At 41.9% G+C, this 21,561-nt stretch overlaps 1 protein-coding gene across 1 annotated transcript in view; it reads left to right on the forward strand.

The window, feature by feature from the left end:
* The window catches only part of plch1 (phospholipase C, eta 1), a 115,853-nt gene that overhangs the window by 11,173 nt on the left and 83,119 nt on the right, over nucleotides 1-21,561 (forward strand). The window contains exon 2 of the mRNA XM_079621614.1: nucleotides 876-987. Within this exon, the coding sequence (XP_079477740.1) occupies nucleotides 909-987 (79 nt within the window). The 5' untranslated portion in view covers nucleotides 876-908. The remainder of the gene's footprint in view (nucleotides 1-875; nucleotides 988-21,561) is intronic.

A 21,561-nucleotide genomic window follows, 5' to 3' on the forward strand; every position in this document is an offset into this window, starting at 1 on the left:
TGGATGTGTATTAAACTACCTCAGGGCACCTTCATTCCTCTCTTTCTACCCATCACACACATACACACTCCTTTTCATTCTTATTTCTCTCTCTGTCTCCACAATCTCTTTTGTAATCCCATCAGTGCAATCAGTGTTGTAACTGCAGGACTGCACCTGTCATTTCCAATCAGCGCGTTTTGTGTCTGACGAGATGTTAGACGTGTGTGTGTGCGTGCGTGCGTGCGTGTGCGTGCGTGTGCGTGCGTGCGTGTGTGTGTGTGTGCGCGTGACCTATAGCACATGGGTCAAAACATTTACAATCATATGAGTGTCATCATGCATATTCTAATAAACATGTTAACTATTTGATACGCCATATTGTATATGTAATATTACAGGGCTGCACTGTGATCTTTAAAGGGATAGTTCACTTTAAAATTAAAATTCTGTCATCATTTACTCACCCTCAAGTTGTTTCAAACCTGCATGAATTTCTTTCTTCTGCTGAACACAAAGGAAGATATTTTGAAAAATGCCAGTAACCAACTGGTCCCAATGACTTCCATAGTATTTTTTATTTTATTTTTATATAATTTTAATTTTAAAGTGAACTATCCCTTTAAATAGAGTCCTATAATATGTTATCAAATGATAGTTTTTCTAAAAATGTCTGATAAGATTTTTTTGCATAAAAATATTGTTACACTGAATGACATTTTAGTGGGCGTCTTCTGTAAAATCACAGTAAACATGTATGGTTAGTAATTATTTTTTTCTCAGAAAAATATAACGTTGAACAGGACATATTCTAATGCATGTGAAAAAAGACTAAATTTAAAGCAGTTTTATTTGGGGTCTTTGAACCAATAACATCTCTTTATTCTCTATTGCAGATATTCCGCTCTCTATCCTTCCTGGATCCCATCATGAGTTACAGGAAGATGGACAAGCACGGAAGTCCACAGTATTGCCGTCATTTTCTGACTGACAACAGCATCTTCCATGGTAGGTTTATGGATATATTGTCATACAGAACTAAATCAGACTCTTCATGGTCATTCGAGAACTAGGATAAAATCTCAGGAAATGTGAAAGGTGATCTTTGATTGCTTGACCGTTTAATGCAACTGGGACTGGTCCACACAAGGTGGTGCTGTGTCTCACATCACGAGGATGAGAAAGCGCTGAAGTGTTTGGGCAAAGGAGAGGAGATCAGTCCTCGTTGACTGGATGGCATTTTGTTTAAATGGGAGTGTGTCCCCAAGGCCACATCACTGAACACAAAACTGACAGCTTGACAGAAATATTACAACAGTTCCTTCTACAAATAGGTTCTGATGGTTTGAAGAATGAGAGCATTTGTCCGGCATGCTTATATATACAGATTGGAGAGATGAGAGAAAAAGGGAATATTGAAAGATGTGCAAAGAGCCTGGAAATAAACTCTCATTATTTCATGCTAAAGGTTAAAGACCTCAGATCTGTGTATGTTGATCAGATGCTTAAATGGTTTACATGCAAATTAGCTTTATTGTGGTTTAACCAAAAAAGTTCAGATAATGTATAGATGGTCTGATTAGTTTTTTGGTGACTTTTCGTGTCATTTAATAAAAATAAAAATATTTAAAAAAAAATCATGTTAGGATTTTCATGCCTGGGAATTAAATGGAGACTTAATCTTAATAATATAATAATAATAATAATATTTTAAAATGTCATGGGAAAGTCATGGGACTTCTATAGATTAATACACTACTGTTCAAAAGTCTGAGATTTGTAAAATGTTTTTTTGTTTTTTAAAATCAAGATTCTTTGATAAGAATCTTTTGAAAGTTCAAAACAAGAACCATGACTTTGTAAGCGTTGTGTATATAAAGGTGAAACTCGAAAAATTAGAATATGGTGCAAAAGTTCATTTATTTCAGTAATTCAACTTAAAAGGTGAAACTAATATATTATATAGACTCATTACATGCAAAGTGAGATATTTCAAGCCTTTATTTGTTAAAATTGTGATGATTATGGCTTACAGCTTATGAAAACCTTTTCACAATATTCTAATTTTGAATTTGGGGTTTTCATAAGCTGTAAGCCATAATCATCAAAATTATAACAAATAAAGGCTTGAAATATCTCACTTTGCATGTAATGAGTCTATATAATATATTAGTTTCACCTTTTAAGTTGAATTACTGAAATAAATGAACTTTTGCACCATATTCTAATTTTTCGAGTTTCACCTGTAATGTAATTCATTTATAAGCAGCAATTGTAACCAGTGTTATGCTTCAAATATTTTGCTGATGGAAGGTACATCAGATGATTGAGTTTTCAGTATATATAGATTGGGTTTGCTTTAGCTATAATCTCTCTGTATTATGTACAATCACCAGCATTTGCTCTGCAGTGACCGCTTTCGAGATCATTATAATCTGTGTAAATGCTTAAAGGGGGGGTACAATGGTGTTTCATGTATTCAGAGTTGTTTACAGTGTTAAAGAGATGGATTCTCATGCTAATAATGGGCAAAGTTTGAAAAGTTATTTTGAACGAATAACAGAGAATTTCTGTGCTAAAAATCATACTTCCGGATTGCAACACGTTTCGGCTGGTTTTTTTCTATCGTAGATCTAATGACGTAGACCAGAGTGGAACTCCTTATATGAGCATTGCTCTCGGAAAAGCGCGTTCACGCACACGTCGACCAGAGGAGAGAAAGACCGCGCTCATCGACGCATAGACATCATATATCTCTATATAATATCTATGCATCGACGCGCTACTACCGGAAATCATCATCAGCAGCGCTAAATAGGAATGGTTGATGTCAAGAATGTCTCCAAAAAAGTGTGTTTTGGGATGTGAGGGAAAGTTTACCTTGTTCAGCTTCCCAAAGAACCCAGTGTTACTGGAACAGTGGATGCAGTTTGTATTTCCGGGACAGCAAAGGAGTGTGGCAAGTGCGGTTTTGTGTTCTGGTCATTTCAGTGACGAATGTTTTATTAACAAGACCCAGGTCGTCGCTGGATTTGCAAACCAAATACTATATATATAGTAATATGGCATACCGCACCACGATCGATAATAAGCAAACCTTCCCGGGCGCTCCCGCTTGACTCTATAGCTCCGCCCACGCCCAGAATCAAGGACCTCGGCTTTTTCCGCATAAAATCGGAAAGCTGTATTTTTATTTTATAAATATGATGAAACTAAAGACTTTTTGGAGATATTAAGGACGCACTATTACTCTATAGGTACTCAAGATTAACATGAGATTGACTGAAACTAAGTATTTTACCCCCCCTTTAAGTAGGCCTACCATACCCATATTCCAGTGCCAGATACTGTGCAGACGGAGATGCAGTTGTGTGGTGGCATGCGCTGTGTTTATTCCTCTGAGAGAGCAGGATTGTTGTCTAGTGTCTGGGCGGTTGATGCATGATGTGAAATGCAGACGTCTGTCTGCCTGTCTGTCTGCCTGTCTGTCTGTCTGTCTGTCTGTCTGCCTGTCTGCCTGTCTGTCTGTCTGTCTGTCTACCTGTCTGTCTGTCTGTCTGTCTGTCTGTCTGTCTGTCTGTCTGTCTGTCTGTCTGTCTGTCTGCCTGTCTGTCTGCCTGTCTATCTGCCTGTCTGTCTGCCTGTCTGTCTGTCTATCTGCCTGTCTGTCTGCCTGTCTGTCTGTCTGTCTGTCTGTCTGTCTGTCTCACTGTCTGTCTGACTGTCTGTCTGCCTGTCTGTCTGTCTGTCTATCTGCCTGTCTGTCTGTCTGTCTGCCTGTCTATCTGCCTGTCTGTCTGTCTGTCTGCCTGTCTTTCTCACTGTCTGTCTGTCTGTCTATCTGCCTGTCTGTCTGTCTGTCTGTCTGTTTATCTGCCTGTCTGTCTGTCTGTCTGCCTGTCTGTCTGTCTGCCTGTCTGTCTGTCTGTCTATCTGCCTGTCTATCTGCCTGTCTGTCTGCCTGTCTGTCTGTCTGCCTGTCTGTCTCACTGTCTGTCTGACTGTCTGTCTGCCTGTCTGTCTGTCTATCTGTCTGCTGATATGTCTGTCTCTCTGCTGATATGTCTGTCTCTCTGCCTGTCTGTCTGTCTGCCTGTCTGTCTGACTGTCTGTCTGTCTGCCTGTCTGTATGTCTGTCTGTTGATATGTCTGTGTGTCTGTCTGTCTGTCTGTCTGTCTGACTGACTGTCTGTCTGCTGATCTGTCTCTCTGTCTGTCTGACTGTCTGTCTTTCTGACTGTCTGTCTGTCTGTCTGTCTGTCTGTCAGTCAGTCAGTCTGTCTGTCTGACTGTCTGTCTGCTGATCTGTCTATCTGTCTCTCTGTCTGTCTGACTGTCTGTCTTTCTGACTGTCTGTCTGTCTGTCTGTCTGTCTGTCTGTCTGTCTGTCTTTCTGACTGTCTGTCTGTCTGTCTGTCTGTCTGTCTGTCTGTCAGTCAGTCAGTCAGTCTGTCTGTCTGACTGTCTGTCTGCTGATCTGTCTATCTGTCTGTCTGACTGTCTGTCTTTCTGACTGTCTGTCTGTCTGTCTGTCTGTCTGTCTGTCTGTCTGTCTGTCTGTCAGTCAGTCAGTCTGTCTGTCTGACTGTCTGTCTGCTGATCTGTCTATCTGTCTCTCTGTCTGTCTGACTGTCTGTCTTTCTGTCTGTCTTTCTGACTGTCTGTCTGTCTGTCTGTCTGTCTGTCTGTCTGTCTGTCTGTCTGTCAGTCAGTCAGTCTGTCTGTCTGTCTGACTGTCTGTCTGCTGATCTGTCTATCTGTCTCTCTGTCTGTCTGTCTGTCTGACTGTCTGACTGTCTGTCTGTCTGTCTGTCTGTCTGTCTGTCTGACTGTCTGACTGTCTGTCTGTCTATCTGTCTGTCTGACTGTCTGTCTGTCTGACTCTGAAGGGAGCTTTTTGTCTGGCTCTTGCTGAACTGATGCAGTAATTCACTCTCTTTCTTCATACGTTTTCATGGCCAGAGATAGATCACCCTGCCTGGAAAATAAAAAAAGCAAGTGATTTAATCTTATGAAACCTGTGTTTCCTTCCCAATTCCACAGGTGCTTCTTTATATTGCATTGGTTTCCAGTTTCTCCCTCGCAGGCTGTGTCTCTCGCTCTCGCTGTTTCATTGTCATTTGCTTGCTCATTTGTCTCAGATGGCTAGCGCAGTAATGATGGAGGAATGAAAGAGAAAAAAATGAGTAAAGATTAAAGGGTTAGTTCACCCAAAATTGAAAATAATGTCATTAATGACTCACCCTCATGTCGTTCTAAGCCCGTAAGACCTCCGTTCATCTTCGGAACACAGTTTAAGATATTTTAGATTTAGTCCGAGAGCTTTCTGTCCCTCCATTGAAGCTGTATATACAGTATACTGTCCATGTCCATAAAGGTAATAAAAACATTATCACAGTAGTCCATGTGACATCAGTGGGTTAGTTAGAAGTTTTTGAAGCATCGAAAATACTTTTTGGTCAAAAAATAACACAAAATAAGACTTTATTCAGCATTGTATTCTCTCCCGGGTCTGTTGTGAATCCTTCACAGTTACGCTGATGGCGTAAGACGCTGATGACGTGTTATCTGGTGCGCCCGAGCTTCATTTATAGACTGAGGGAAACGCACGCTGTAAAAGTGTCTCATCCGCGACATGCACATTTACGCACCATTAAAAAAATGATATCCACGCAAACACTGTAGAATAGCTTGAATATAGTGTGCGTCTCCCTCAGACTGTAAACGAAGCTCGGGTGCACCAGATAACACGTCATCAGCGTCTGACGTCAGCAGCGTCACTGCGGAGTCCTGAACGCAGATTCACAACAAACCCGGGAGAGAATACAATGCTGAATAAAGTCTTATTTTGTGTTATTTTTGGACCAAAAAGTATTTTCGATGCTTCAAAAACTTCTAACTAACCCACTGATGTCACATGGACTACTTTGATGATGTTTATATTACCTTTATGGACAGTAACGTTATACTGTATATACAGCTTCAATGGAGGGACAGAAAGCTCTCGGACTAAATCTAAAATATCTTAAACTGTGTTCCGAAGATGAACGGAGGTCTTACGGGCTTAGAACGACATGAGGGTGAGTCATTAATGACATTATTTTCATTTTTTGGTGAACTAACCCTTTAAGTGAAAATCGAGTTAAAGTGGATTATTGGTAAATGCGAGAGGTATTATGTGAGTCAGGTGTATAATAAAAGCGAGAGCTGTTTGTGTCGTGTGTCAGTGTATAAATTGATTAGCGCTAAGATTCCCCCAGTAATGCATGGCCAGCCCAATGTGATAGCGCTCAGACCTCAAACTGCATTTTCTTGCCACTCAATACATGAATAGAGCAGGTCGGGAAACCTAACATTGTCCTGACGTGACATTTCCTGATGATATTGATCGGATCAGCTTCATTCAAAACCACTTTACAGCTCTGGGAACTCCTGCATCACTCTACAATAATCTATACAATCTACAATTGATTTACTACAATCTATTCCTGGGAATTTTATTGGTTATTTTTAGACTATTTGTTTTTCAGCTGTTCTTTGACATTTAGCACTTAAAGGGTAACACATATACACACACACACACACACACACACACACACACACACACACACACACACACACACACACACACACAGTCTAGAGATCGAGAAGCATATTTGGCTTATTTGCATGCTGTGAATATGAAAGCCTCTAAGGGATCGGCGATGAGATCCATACATGCTTTATTTGCATCTGTCACTGATGTGGCGTGATGGATGAGTGTGACGGAGGCTTGTTCAACTTGGTACATCACTGAGTTTATTTAAAGTGCCCCTATTATGCTTTTTCAAATATTACCTTTCATGCAGTGTGTAATATAGCAGTTTATGAATGTAAAAAGTCTGCAAAGTGCACGACGAATAAAGTTATTGTCTTCTAAAAGAAAAGAATGGATTCAGTGTCTACTTTGCCCCGACCTCAAACACTCTGAGAAGCAACATGTCGGTTGTCAATATGTCGAGAAGATGCGGTTTTTATGCTGTGAATCCACTTTGTGTGCATTTCCTAAGGATGAGGACTGGTGTTTGAATTGATGCGGTAAAAACGATGTTCGCATCACTTTGTATACAAGCATTTTGTTTCTGACATACACCAATCACAACAGACTGGGTCATCTAACCAATCAGAGCAGAGTAGACCAATCACAACAGACTGGGTCATCTGACCAATCAGAGCAGAGTAGACCAATCACAACAGACTGGGTCATCTGACCAATCAGAGCAGAGTAGACCAATCACAACACACTGGGCCATCTGACCAATCAGAGCAGAGTAGACCAATCACAACACACTGGGCCATCTGACCAATCAGAGCAGAGTAGACCAATCACAACAGACTGGGCCATCTGACCAATCAGAGCAGAGTAGACCAATCACAACACACTGGGCCATCTGACCAATCAGAGCAGAGTAGACCAATCACAACAGACTGGGACATCTAACCAATCAGAGCAGAGTAGACCAATCACAACACACTGGGCCATCTGACCAATCAGAGCAGAGTAGACCAATCACAACAGACTGGAGCATCTGACCAATCAGAGCAGAGTAGACCAATCACAGACAGACTGGGTCATCTGACCAATCAGAGCAAAGTAGACCAATCACAGACAGACTAAGCCATCTGACCAATCAGAGCAAAGTAGACCAATCACAACAGACTGGAGCATCTGACCAATCAGAGCAGAGTAGACCAATCACAACACACTGGGTCATCTGACCAATCAGAGCAGAGTAGACCAATCACAACACACTGGGCCATCTGACCAATCAGAGCAGAGTAGACCAATCACAACACACTGGGCCATCTGACCAATCAGAGCAGAGTAGACCAATCACAACAGACTGGGACATCTGACCAATCAGAGCAGAGTAGACCAATCACAACAGACTGGGACATCTAACCAATCAGAGCAGAGTAGACCAATCACAGACAGACTGGAGCATCTGACCAATCAGAGCAGAGTAGACCAATCACAGACAGACTAAGCCATCTGACCAATCAGAGCAAAGTAGACCAATCACAACAGACTGGAGCATCTGACCAATCAGAGCAGAGTAGACCAATCACAGACAGACTAAGCCATCTGACCATTCAGAGCAAAGTAGACCAATCACAACAGACTGGAGCATCTGACCAATCAGTGGAGGCTCTTGGAAAGGTGGGGTTTAGAAAGACCGAATCCTTTATCAAATTAAAGTGTGTTTTTTTGGCATTGGATGCATGTAAACCTAATGTAGGTGTACAAAAGGCTAAGCTTTAATGACGCTGGTGCCCTCTGCTGGACATTTAATTTGTTGCACTTTAGAATACACGTGTTATCTCTGAATCACCTGACTATCATTGCTCCAATTTCATTGGTTTAGATCGGGAGAACTGAATGTCAATAGAAAGTGTTCATGCCCAGACATATAACTATGTTGCTAAATTCTGCGGCAGTTTTGTATTGATCTCCGAGCTGATCTGGTCCAATTTCTAGCGGATTTTTGTTCATACTGTGTGCGTACATCTTAAAAGTAAGTAGTTAAATACTCTTTCATGTATATATTGGTAGATTTAATTGCTGCTACGTTATACTGCAGTTCTAAAAGTTTGTTTATTCCTCTGAGGTAATCAATGCACACGTAAGCTCGATCGTACATTCATCTCAAGCATAAAACACGCTGAATTAGACTTTGAATGTTACTTTTTGAATAGTATGTGAATTGAGAAGTATGTAAATAAATAGTATATTTAATTCTATTTCATCTGATAGTTTATTTAACGTGAATATGTGTACAAATCTGAGGAAATTTACAGCTGCTGGACTTGTATAAATATGTCCTTATTTTTTATGCTATTGCATTACGTTTATATTGTTCAGTTATTACTGTTTCTGCCTCATTGTATCTATATTCATTACTGTTATTATTGTTCATTTATAGAACCACACCCATACTGATGTATGAATCGAAAGACAACAGTAAAGAACTTTATTGTGGACATGGACCAAGTGATTTATTGTTCTGGCTGAACAATCTGTAGCGGTTGTCACCTAGTTAAAGATCCACACCTCAAAAGCTTTCATACAAAATTTGGTCCTTCGAGCCGGATCAGACAGCTACTACAGCATCAACATGTCCAGAGAAGAAAGACAGGTTGCGCCAGATTTACCAGCGGTTCGACCACGTCGACAAGTCATCCCACCAAGATACTTAGATGACTTTTATGTTGACTACACAGTGCCATGTCAGCTACTTCATGCTGATGAACAGCCAGCAAATGTTGCCACTGGACCTGAACCAGGTAAAAGGCCTGCCTTTAAAGAGTTCCTACGCACTGAAAGCGGACCAGAACCAACGAAAAACCAGAGCACTAGATCAAGTGAAAGGAGCTCATTTGTGGAGACATATCAAGGTTGGCCACAGCCACCGCCACAGCCAAGTACTCAGATTTCTCCAAGGCGAATAATTGATGCAGATCAAAGAGTTCTCTCCTCAATTCCATATACAGCAGCCACTGAGGGCAGGCCAGTTCTGCCTAGAGATCAAGACGATCTTCCTCAGCCCATGAGGGCACTGCCTGTAGATTCACGAGGTGACCCTCTGCATTCTTATTCAGTCAGTCACAAAGAGATTGATTATCTCACTGACAACCTAGGAGAACTGAGACTACCAGGCTCTGCAAATCGGCTAACTTCAAGTCATCCTTTCTCTCCTTACGAACCAACTCAAGCCCAGCACAAGCTAGCTCATCAAAAAGATGCCACATATCCTCAACATGGTATTAGGCATATAGACAGACCACATGGTTACTACAGCACGGACCACAGAGGCCATAACTATCTGTCCACTGACCAAAGAGATCGCAGCCAATCTCCTGCAGCCGTTCAGTTTATGCCTCAGGTCTACAGCCAAGAGACAGCAGCTACTTATGGGACTTATAAAGATCATAGTCTGAACTGCAGACCCGTCAGCTATTCACCTCCCACTGAACCACACGGTTATCAGCAACCTCATCACGGTTATTCAGCTACAAGCCCAGTCTATCAAGATGAGAGACTTACTCCAAGGGATACATTAGCTCACCAAGCACACTATGAGAGACACTCAGACTGCTATGGTCGATCAGCTCCTACTCCTGCAGACAAACCAAGATTCTTGACCCCACGACAGTACGTAGATTACGCTCAGCCTGAGACATATCAGCCATATCACCCAGTGCGTCCTCCTTCTCCATATCCTCATGTAGAGCCAACCTACAGAGGTCCCATTCCCACTATTCCTAATTTTTGCAGTGAGGATCCCAGAGAGTTTGCACGACTCAAAATTGCACTGGAGAATTTGCTACCTGTTGAGGCTACAGAACGTTTCAAGTACCAAATACTCGTTGATCATCTGAAACAAGAGAATGCCTTGCTCATTGCAGACTCGTATGTTAACAGCAGGTACCCATACACCAACACAATGAGGTCTCTAACGGCACTTTATGGTCAACCACATCAACTCGCACTACAAAGAATTGCAGAATTGATGGATGGCCCAAAAATCAGAAGTGGTGACATTAAATCTTTTAGAATGTTTGCCCTCAAAGTGCGTGCATTAGTTGGAATGCTGGACCAACTTGGAGCTAAAGGATGGACAGAACTTAAATGTGGGTCACATGTTTCACGTCTTCTTGCCAAACTGCCTCATGATCTTAAAGCAAACTTCAGAAGGTTTGTTAACCCCATTCAGATCCCAGTTCCAACACTGATAGAACTCAGTGACTGGCTTGAATATGAGCTCAGAATACAAGAGGATGAGTCACAGTATGCCAGTAATGTGAGCAGAGCCTACTCTCAGCCACAGAGAGACCAGCAAAGGAACTTCAAGCCAGTTCAACGATTTGCTACTGTCTTGCATGGTGGTGAACAGAGTAAACCGGCAAGTGCTACAGCAGTCAAGAAGGAGAAACCGACAAAGTATTGCCCCTTTTGCAACACTGTGCAGCATTACTTCAACCAGTGCGCTAATTTCAAACTGCTGAATCAAGATCAAGTGGAGTCCTGGCTGAAGTCAAATCAGAAGTGCTTTAAGTGTGGCCGTGATCACCAGATCTCACAATGTAATCTTAAAGCCAAATGCAAAAAATGTGAAAAGAGACATCTAGAAATACTGCACGACTTCAATGCCAAAGTTAAACCTGAAACACGAGCTTCAGCAGAAAACAGTTGTCTTGTGAACTCAGAAGTAGAGACTTTGTATCTGGACAGACCAACTGCAAACAGTAAAGTTCTTTTGAAGGTCAGCCGAGTGATCTTGAGAAATGGTGAGAAGGAACTTGACACATACGCTATACTAGATGACGGTTCAGAGAGGACAATGTTACTGTATGAAGCAGCACAGCAACTTGATCTTCAAGGACTTCCTGAAGATATAGCCCTCCGTACTGTGAGACAAGACATACGGGTCGTTCATGGGGCGGCTGTTTCATTCTCAATAGCTTCTGTATTTCAGCCAAACAAACCCTTCACCATTGAAAGAGCTTTCACAGCCAAAGAACTGAGCCTCGCAAAACACACATACCCTGTTAAGTTGCTGCAGAAGAAATACAGACATCTACAAGGTCTGCCTATTCCCCCACTGCAGCAGGCTCAACCACTTTTACTCATTGGCTCAGATTACCCGCATTTAATCACAGCCACAGAGCCAGTACGTCTCGGACCTCCTGGTGGTCCAGCCGCTGTGAAAACCAGACTTGGGTGGACTCTGCAGGGCCCCTCAAAATTCCTTTCCAGTCAGCTGTCACCGCAGCAGTGTCTATTAACCTCCACTTTGTCACCAGAAGCCGAACTGTTCAACAACGTACAGAAATTGTGGCAAATGGACACACTTCCGTATAGGAGTGAGAAACTGATCACAAGATCAAGGCAAGACACAGGAGCAGTGCAAATTCTTGAGGAGAAAACGATCAGGGTGGCAGTCGGAGACATTCAAAGGTATGCAACACCCCTCCTCTGGAAAACAAATCTTCCACCTTTGCAATCAGCTAAAGAAGCAGTAACAGCTCATTTAAGAAGCACAGAAAACCGCCTTTTGAAGAACACAGATCTTGCATCAGTGTACATTAAAGAAGTGCAGAAACTTGAAAATGCAGGCTATATCTCGAAACTGACACCAGAGGATACAGATAAAAGCCAACACGCATGGTACATACCACATCACATTGTTCAACACAATGAAAAGCACAGAATCGTCTTCAACTGCTCATTTAAGCACAAAGGAACAAGCTTAAATGATCATCTCCTGCCTGGCCCTACACTTGGACCAACCCTCTTAGGAGTACTTCTGCGCTTCAGGGAAAATGCTGTTGCTATTAGCAGTGATGTAAAAGGAATGTTCCACCAAGTGGGTCTTCTGCCAGAGGACAAACCCTTTCTCCGTTTCCTTTGGAGAAACCTGGACCAGCAAAAAGCCCCCACTGTTTATGAGTGGCAGGTATTGCCTTTTGGGACAGTTTGTAGCCCCTGTTGCGCAACCTTCGCTTTGCAGAAACATGTTTATGACCACAGCACTCCAGAAGAAGATGTGCATGCTTCAGTAGAGCACAACTTTTATGTCGACAACTGGCTGCAAAGTTTCCCATCAGTTGATGAAGCACAGACTCTTGTAGTTAAGATGCAGAAACTTCTATCAGAAGGTGGCTTTGAATTGAGGCAGTGGGCCACTAACACTCCATCAGTCATTACTCATTTCCCGGATGAGCTGAAATCTGCAAACAGTCACCTTTGGTTCACTCAAAGTGGAGCAGACCCACAAGAGATGACTCTGGGCCTACGCTGGCAGTGCTCTTCCGATGTTCTTGGTTACAGATACAAACAACAGGAAAATTCTGTACCAACATTGAGGAACATCTACAAAACCCTTGCAAGCCAATATGACCCATTAGGCTTCCTAATTCCATTCACAACTAGAGCCAAAATCATTATCCAGCGCTTATGGGACAAGAAACGTGAATGGGACGACCAAGATCTTCCCAAAGATCTACTTCAGGCTTGGTTGACTTGGCAGAGTGAGCTGACACAACTACCACATGTCACATTCCCAAGATGTTACACCAAAGCAGATACTGAATTATCAGTTAGCAAACGAACCATGCATATATTCTGTGATGCATCAGAACGTGCATATGGATCAGTTGCATATATCAGTACAAGTGATGAACATGGTGAAACTCAGGTTTCATTTGTTGCGGCGAGATCGAGAGTAGCACCCAAGCGACAACAGTCTATACCGCGACTCGAACTCTGTGCTGCCCTCACTGGTGCTCAGCTGGCTGCTACTTTGAGGAAAGAACTGACCATCAAGATCGATCAAGAACTATACTGGACTGACTCCACAACTGTATTGACTTGGCTTCAATCAGACTCCTGCAACTATAAGGTGTTTGTCGGAACGCGTGTGGCTGAGATACAAGACCTTACAGATCCAAAAGCCTGGCGTTATGTAAATTCAGAGTTGAACCCAGCAGACGACATCACCAGAGGACTCACTCTCTCTAAACTCTCAACACAAAGCCGATGGAATCAAGGTCCGCAGTTCTTAACTCAGCCAGTTAGCATTTGGCCCAAACAGCCACTTGATGTTGTAGCCGATGACATCCAAGAACACCGCAGTTCTACTTTCTGTGGAGCGCTATCCTCCAGTCAAACTGGTATTCCAGATATCTCTCAATACAATTCACTTCAAGATCTGATTAAGGCCACTGCTATTTCTCTTCATGGGGCGGCAGACGAAAGTGAACTCTCTGCTGACGACTATACGCAAGCTGAACAGGAACTTCTGAGACGTGCTCAAGTTGAAAGCTTCCCAGAAGAAACAGCCCAACTCCAGTTAGGTAAAACTGTATCGCACTCTAGTCGTCTTCTAACTCTAGCCCCAGAGTATGATCACAAAGCCAAATTAGTCAGAGTAGGTGGACGCCTCCGCAGATGTAAGCTCTTGGACTCAAACACTCTCCACCCCATTGTCTTAGATCCTGCTCACCCTCTTGTAAAGCTTCTGATTCAACATTACGACAACCTCTTGTTACATCCAGGACCCGAGCGCGTGTTCACAGAACTGAGACGGAAATATTGGATCATAAGAGGCAGAGAGGCAGTAAAAAGACATCAGCGGAGTTGCTTTGAATGTAAGAAATGGCGAGGGAAGCCAGAAATTCCCATGATGGCGGATCTCCCCCAGTCTAACCTTAGACTGTTTCGTCCAGCTTTCTATTCGACGGGCATTGACTGTTTTGGCCCCTTCCAGGTTAAGTTTGGACGCAGATGTGAAAAACGTTGGGGAATACTGTACAAGTGCCTTACTACCAAAGCTGTTCATATTGAACTTCTATCGAGCATTGACACAGACTCCTTTCTCATGTCGTTAAGAAGGTTCATAGCTCGCAGAGGGAAACCATATGAAGTGCTTTCTGATAATGGCACAAATTTCAAAGGAGGTATCACAGAACTTCAGAATGCCTTCAATACACTTCACCCAACCTTGAAAGAGAATCTGGCTTCTCAACAGATTCATTTCCGTCTAAACCCACCAAATGCACCGCATTTTGGTGGATCTTGGGAAAGAGAGGTTAGGTCTATCAAGACTGCACTGCGTACCTCTCTTGGTTGTCAATCTGTTCCAGAAGAAGTACTGAACACGGTACTTGTGGAAGTAGAGGGAATATTAAACTCCAGACCATTGGGATATGTTTCCTCAGACATAGCAGATATAGACCCAGTGACACCTAATTGCCTCCTCATGGGACGTCCGACTTCTGCATTACCACAAGTTGTCTATCCGGAATCAGAAATGCTCAGTCGTAGGAGATGGCGTCACAGCCAGATTCTAATTGAAAACTTCTGGAAATGTTTCATACGGCATTACCTCCCGGACTTGCAACGACGACAAAAATGGCAAAGAGAATCAGAAAACCTTCAAACTGGTGAAGTTGTGATGATTGTGGACCATCAAGCACCCAGAGCCCTATGGCAAATAGGTACTGTAGCCAAAGTCATTCCTGGACAAGATGGACGAGTCCGCACCGCGATAGTGAATGTCAAAGACAAAAGTTACACAAGGCCTGTGGCTCGTCTGATTAAACTGCCTGCCCTACCTGATGACACCATCAAAGACTAATAAGCCTTTTCTTTAATTACAAATTTGTTAAACAAATTCGGGGGCGGCTGTACAAAAGGCTAAGCTTTAATGACGCTGGTGCCCTCTGCTGGACATTTAATTTGTTGCACTTTAGAATACACGTGTTATCTCTGAATCACCTGACTATCATTGCTCCAATTTCATTGGTTTAGATCGGGAGAACTGAATGTCAATAGAAAGTGTTCATGCCCAGACATATAACTATGTTGCTAAATTCTGCGGCAGTTTTGTATTGATCTCCGAGCTGATCTGGTCCAATTTCTAGCGGATTTTTGTTCATACTGTGTGCGTACATCTTAAAAGTAAGTAGTTAAATACTCTTTCATGTATATATTGGTAGATTTAATTGCTGCTACGTTATACTGCAGTTCTAAAAGTTTGTTTATTCCTCTGAGGTAATCAATGCACACGTAAGCTCGATCGTACATTCATCTCAAGCATAAAACACGCTGAATTAGACTTTGAATGTTACTTTTTGAATAGTATGTGAATTGAGAAGTATGTAAATAAATAGTATATTTAATTCTATTTCATCTGATAGTTTATTTAACGTGAATATGTGTACAAATCTGAGGAAATTTACAGCTGCTGGACTTGTATAAATATGTCCTTATTTTTTATGCTATTGCATTACGTTTATATTGTTCAGTTATTACTGTTTCTGCCTCATTGTATCTATATTCATTACTGTTATTATTGTTCATTTATAGAACCACACCCATACTGATGTATGAATCGAAAGACAACAGTAAAGAACTTTATTGTGGACATGGACCAAGTGATTTATTGTTCTGGCTGAACAATCTGTAGCGGTTGTCACCTAGTTAAAGATCCACACCTCAAAAGCTTTCATACAGTAGGAAACATGTAAAACAAATTATGAACGTTTACAATAGCATAATAGGGGCATATTAACAGCCATTTCAGTCTGGATGGTGATGGTGGCGACGGCAGCGGCTCCTGTTGTGCTGGCATGATGGGATCCTTGTAGATGTAAACATTTCAATATACCGGTAATAAATGGGATACAAACATCTGTTTGTGTTTCGCATAAGGAAGAAGTTCAGGTTTGGAACGGCATGAGTAAATAATGACAGGATATTTCTGGGTGAACTGTGCTTTTAACTCAAGCATTGGAAAGAAATGTTTATCTCTTTTTTTGACAGTTGTGGTGATTGTGTAATGTAGTGCCATTATGTGTTGATGTTTAATTCATATCTCTCACATCAGTCCTCTCACTGTCAGCAGCAGCATTCACATAGATTGAGAAATACATTATGACTTATTAATCTTTTAGAGACCTTCCGCTTAACAGCTCTGAAGCGTGCGTCAATGCGCATTCATCTGCAATGATGTGATGAGAAAGTTCATTTATTATCACAGAAACGTGAGTTAAAACTAAATCAGATGTTTTATTAATCGTTTTGTTCTCAAATACCAAAAATAGGGTGATGTCAATTAAATTGGGACATTTTTTATAATCACTCTAAAAAATGTTGGGTTGTTTCAACCTATGTTTGAGTAAGATATGGACAAACCCACTGTTGGTACACAGAAAAAAATGTTGGGTTATTTTTAACCCAACCACTGGGTTACACATATTGGGTCACTTGGATTATTTTCCAAAAATGTTGCGTCATTTTTAAAATGGTTGGGTAATTTCTAGAAATAACCCGGCTGTTGGGTTAAATACGTATGTTGTATTGGGTGGGTCATTAGGACCCAGTTTGGGTCACTTTTTGACAGTGATTTCACACACAAAAAATGCTGGGTTGTTTTTTAACCCATGTTTGGGTTAAATATGGACAAAAACAATTTTATTAAAAAGATTATACACTCTAAAAAATGCTGGGTTGTTTTAACCCAATTTTGTGTCAAATATAGACAAACCCAAACGTGTGTTAAAAAATGTAATTTAAAATTTAACCCAGCAGCTGGGTTAGTCCATTTGACCCAAATCAGGGTTGAAACCCAGCATTTTTGCACAATTATGTATATTTACATTATATTCTAGAGACTCTAATATTTATTTTGTAATTTAAAAAATATATTTGTTGAGACATTTATGAAATAATGTCATAAATAAACCCAGCTGGCTTTTAGCCCAATGCATTGGGTTAAAATAACCCACAGTTGGGAAGGTGCTGTACCACCTCATAGTTGGGTTACTCGTTGGGTTATTTTTAACCCAACATTATTAAGTGAGTATAATCTTTTTAATAAAATGGTTTTTGTCCATATTTAACCCAAACATGGGTTAAAAAACAACCCAGCATTTTTGTGTGTGTGTGAAATCACTGTCAAAAAGTGACCCAGTTTGCCTTACATTTAGCTGAAGAACATCAAATACAAGCCAAATGAAAAGTCAGTCATATATCCACTCTCATGTTGTTCCGAGCTGGTCTGGCTTTCTTTCTCTTGTGGGATAGAGAAGGAGAAGTGGAGCAGAATGACAGTCTTAGACACCATTATGTGGAAAAAGAGGTAATGGAAGTGAATGATGCCTGAGTGAACAATCTCCATGACAGAGAGAACGGCATACGGGTTTGGAAGGACTTGAGGGAACTACAGGATTTTGTGTTAACGATCCCCTTCCAGACAAAATGACATGCGCCTCAGGTGAACTATACGACTCCTCCAGTAATGTGCGTTTAGTTTGAATTATAAGAAAGTCTGACCCCTTAATCGCCTTCATAACACCCACCTCCCCTCATATTCACTCCTCCCTCCAGCATGAGAATAATATGTGCAGAAAAGAAGCGCGTGCAGAGATCAGAGTCAGTGTGAATGAGGCGAAACGAGCGCGAGTGAGAGAAGAGGAGCGCGCGCGCGCCTCACTGAGATTGGAGAGCTCCTTTCCGCGCGCTTTGATTACATGCATCAAATGGATTTCTTTATACGATTTCTTTAAAATGCACAGCCAGGAACTGATTATTAAAACGTAACTGCATTGGAAATTCCCGATGAAGGGTGTGATATTACAGATATGTTTAATGGAAGAGTGACACCTGCATTCCGAAGCGCGCGTCTTGTGTTCTGATCGCCGCACAGATTCGGTCTTAATGCAGTGTTTACCTGTTATCAACTATAATGGCGGAGCTGGAAGTTTTAAAAAATGTCAGTTTTGAGAAGGGTGAGTCATGCATTACGCTGTTGAAATATCAGCATAATTGGTGTATTTTCTGGCATGTGTGCACGTTATGCAATTGCGCCCTCGGTATTAAGGCACTTTATTCAGTCTAACCAATTAGATGTTAGATTAAGTCTCATATGATGCAACTAAACATGACAAATGTCAGTGTGTTTGCGCTGGTCTTGGGTTTGTGCATGCATGACTCCCAGTGCTGTCTGAGGGGAGCTGTCCAGGGTTCTGCATCGGAATGCTGTTCCTCTGTGGGAAGCCGCTCCAAAAAACACGAATCTACAGGCTTTGGCTAATTGAATGTTTGCCATCTATTTAGCTCGCAAGCTGTGAAACTTAATGCTCTGGTTTTATAATTGACGTTCTGTCGTTCTGTGATACTAATTGTATTAAAACCATTACGCTCCATCATGAGGAGCGTCTCCATCTGTATTTTTGGAGCTGGAATGGGATTTTTACCCCAGCCTTAAAAGCCTTCTTTATTAGAATGGGGTTAGTTAATGTTTTAGGTATCTGACAGCGATTCTGGTATTACTAAATAGTAATTATATAAAATGCAATCAAAGATGTAATACTTGCATACACAGATGTATGTGTTGCTTCTTGATTTAGACACCAAATTATTTCAAAACCAAGTGATTTTTGGTTGTATAATGTTACATGAGGACTATTGTAATATCGCTTACTATTATTGCACCAGCCTGAGATTATATGATGCTTGATATAATGAACCGTAAAGGTGTTTATGAAGGAGTGAACCATTCCTTCTGTGCTTTTCTACAATTTTTGTAACCCGAAGTTACTTAAATGATTCCTCTGGAGACTTTGGCGAAGGATTCTCTTTGATATATTATGGCAACAGGTCGCTCTCATGCGGTGTGTGAGTTTTGGTATGTTTTTGACTGCAGTGACTGTTTGCTACTCCCCCGCAAAGAGAAAAGAGGTCTTTCATGCAGAAAATTTGCTTTTCCTCTCAGATAATGATGATTCACTGCAGTATTCCCTTTATTTTCAGACCTCACCTACGTACATCCTTTCATTGCCTAACATATGTTCTGTAAACTAAAAAAATTATGTTTTTATTTGTGGATAGTGACACAAAACTTGCTAAGTTTGTCTTGTGTATCAATTTGTTGAGCAAACTGAGAAGGTTATATAGAGTTAATTCTCCAAAACAAGTATATACTTCACCAGGGAACATTAATCACGCTAACGGTAAAACAACTTTTACAGCAAAATATAATCCAAAACACTACATTAAGCTAAAACATCTAATAACAAACATTTAAGTCATAAGTCCACGTGCCTTGACCAGTAACACAAATTTTGTGTTCAGTGCAATCAATTATTCAGTGATCAAACTGAGCATGCTCAGCACGTTACATCGTGTTACATCATGTTTACATTGCAAGTTTTTGTTGTTTAATATTTGCAGTTGCTCATACTAAACAGTGTAAACATTCATTTTATTAAAAAAAATTGTTGTAATTTTTTTTACATTCAATAGTTCGTTCAACTTTTACGTCTAACAATTGTTTTCAGTGTTTGCTGTCATTGCTCTCTGCCTTTCCTCCATTCTGTCTGTGTAGATTTGAGTGTAATTTTGTCAAATTTAAAACACAATCTTAAAGGTGCAGTTAGTGATTTCTGAGAAACATATTTGAAATCAACCCAAACAAACACGCCCTCCGTTCATTGCTCCGCCCCTGAAATGCATGAGCATGCATGTCTTTTTATCATAGCTGAAGCCAAGCTAAATAAAGCGAAGATGATGAACGAACGACAAATAAACAAAAAATAAACAAGAGTATATACAAGCAAGTGTTGGTTGTTAGTTGCCAGCAGCTCCAGACAAACAACAACACTGGAAACTGTCCTGTTACAAACATTACGACAACAGCTTATTTTGTTTCTGTGAAACATAGTAAAACCAGTATTACTCAGAGTAGTAGTAGTACCACGCATGTGTTCAGGCCTTCCCGCTTCGGTCCCTCCAGTGTTGGAAAGCTTTTCTAATATTAACGCGGGTCCTAAAGCTCTAGCCTGATCATAACCCTTCTTTCTCCAGTGATATTCCTCTGACCTTTTCTTATTTGTAATGTCTCTCAGTCATCTCTCTTTCTACAGTCTTTCTCCCTCTTGCTCACTCACTCTCGCCTCCCCCATCATGAGTGGACACGCCCCCTACGGCTGATTGGCTCACTCTCTCTCCTCCCCCATAATGAGTGGCCACACCCCCTAATGCTGATTGGCTCACTCTCCTCCCCCATAATGAGTGGACACACCCCCTACTGCTGATTAGCTCACTCTCCTCCCCCATAATGAGTGGACACGCCCCTAATGCTGATTGGCTCACTCTCTCTCCTCCCCATAATGAGTGGCCACACCCCCTAATGCTGATTGGCTCACTCTCTCTCCTCCCCCATAATGAGTGGCCACACCCCCTAATGCTGATTGGCTCACTCTCCTCCCCCATAATGAGTGGACACACCCCCTACTGCTGATTGGCTCACTCTCTCCTCCCCATAATGAGTGGGCACACCCCCTAATGCTGATTGGCTCACTCTCCTCCCCCATAATGAGTGGACACACCCCCTAATGCTGATTGGCTCACTCTCCTCCCCCATAATGAGTGGACACACCCCATACTGCTGATTGGCTCACTCTCTCTCCTCCCCCATAATGAGTGGCCACACCCCCTAATGCTGATTGGCTCACTCTCCTCCCCCATAATGAGTGGACACACCCCATACTGCTGATTGGCTCACTCTCTCTCCTCCCCCATAATGAGTGGGCACACCCCCTAATGCTGATTGGCTCACTCTCCTCCCCCATAATGAGTGGACACACCCCCTAATGCTGATTGGCTCACTCTCCTCCCCCATAATGAGTGGACACACCCCCTACTGCTGATTGGCTCACTCTCTCTCCTCCCCCATAATGAGTGGCCACACCCCCTAATGCTGATTGGCTCACTCTCCTCCCCCATAATGAGTGGACACACCCCCTAATGCTGATTGGCTCACTCTCCTCCCCCATAATGAGTGGACACACCCCATACTGCTGATTGGCTCACTCTATCTCTTCCCCAATCATGAGTGGACACCCCCTACTGCTGATTGGCTCACTCTCTCTCCTCCCACATCATGAGTGGACACGCCCCCTAATGCTGATTGGCTCACTCTCTCTCCTCCCACATCATGAGTGGACACGCCCCCTACTGCTGATTGGCTACAATTG

This window comes from Phoxinus phoxinus (genome assembly GCF_949152265.1).
Source record: "Phoxinus phoxinus genome assembly, chromosome: 8".
In the NCBI taxonomy this organism is placed as follows: Eukaryota; Metazoa; Chordata; class Actinopteri; order Cypriniformes; family Leuciscidae; genus Phoxinus; species Phoxinus phoxinus.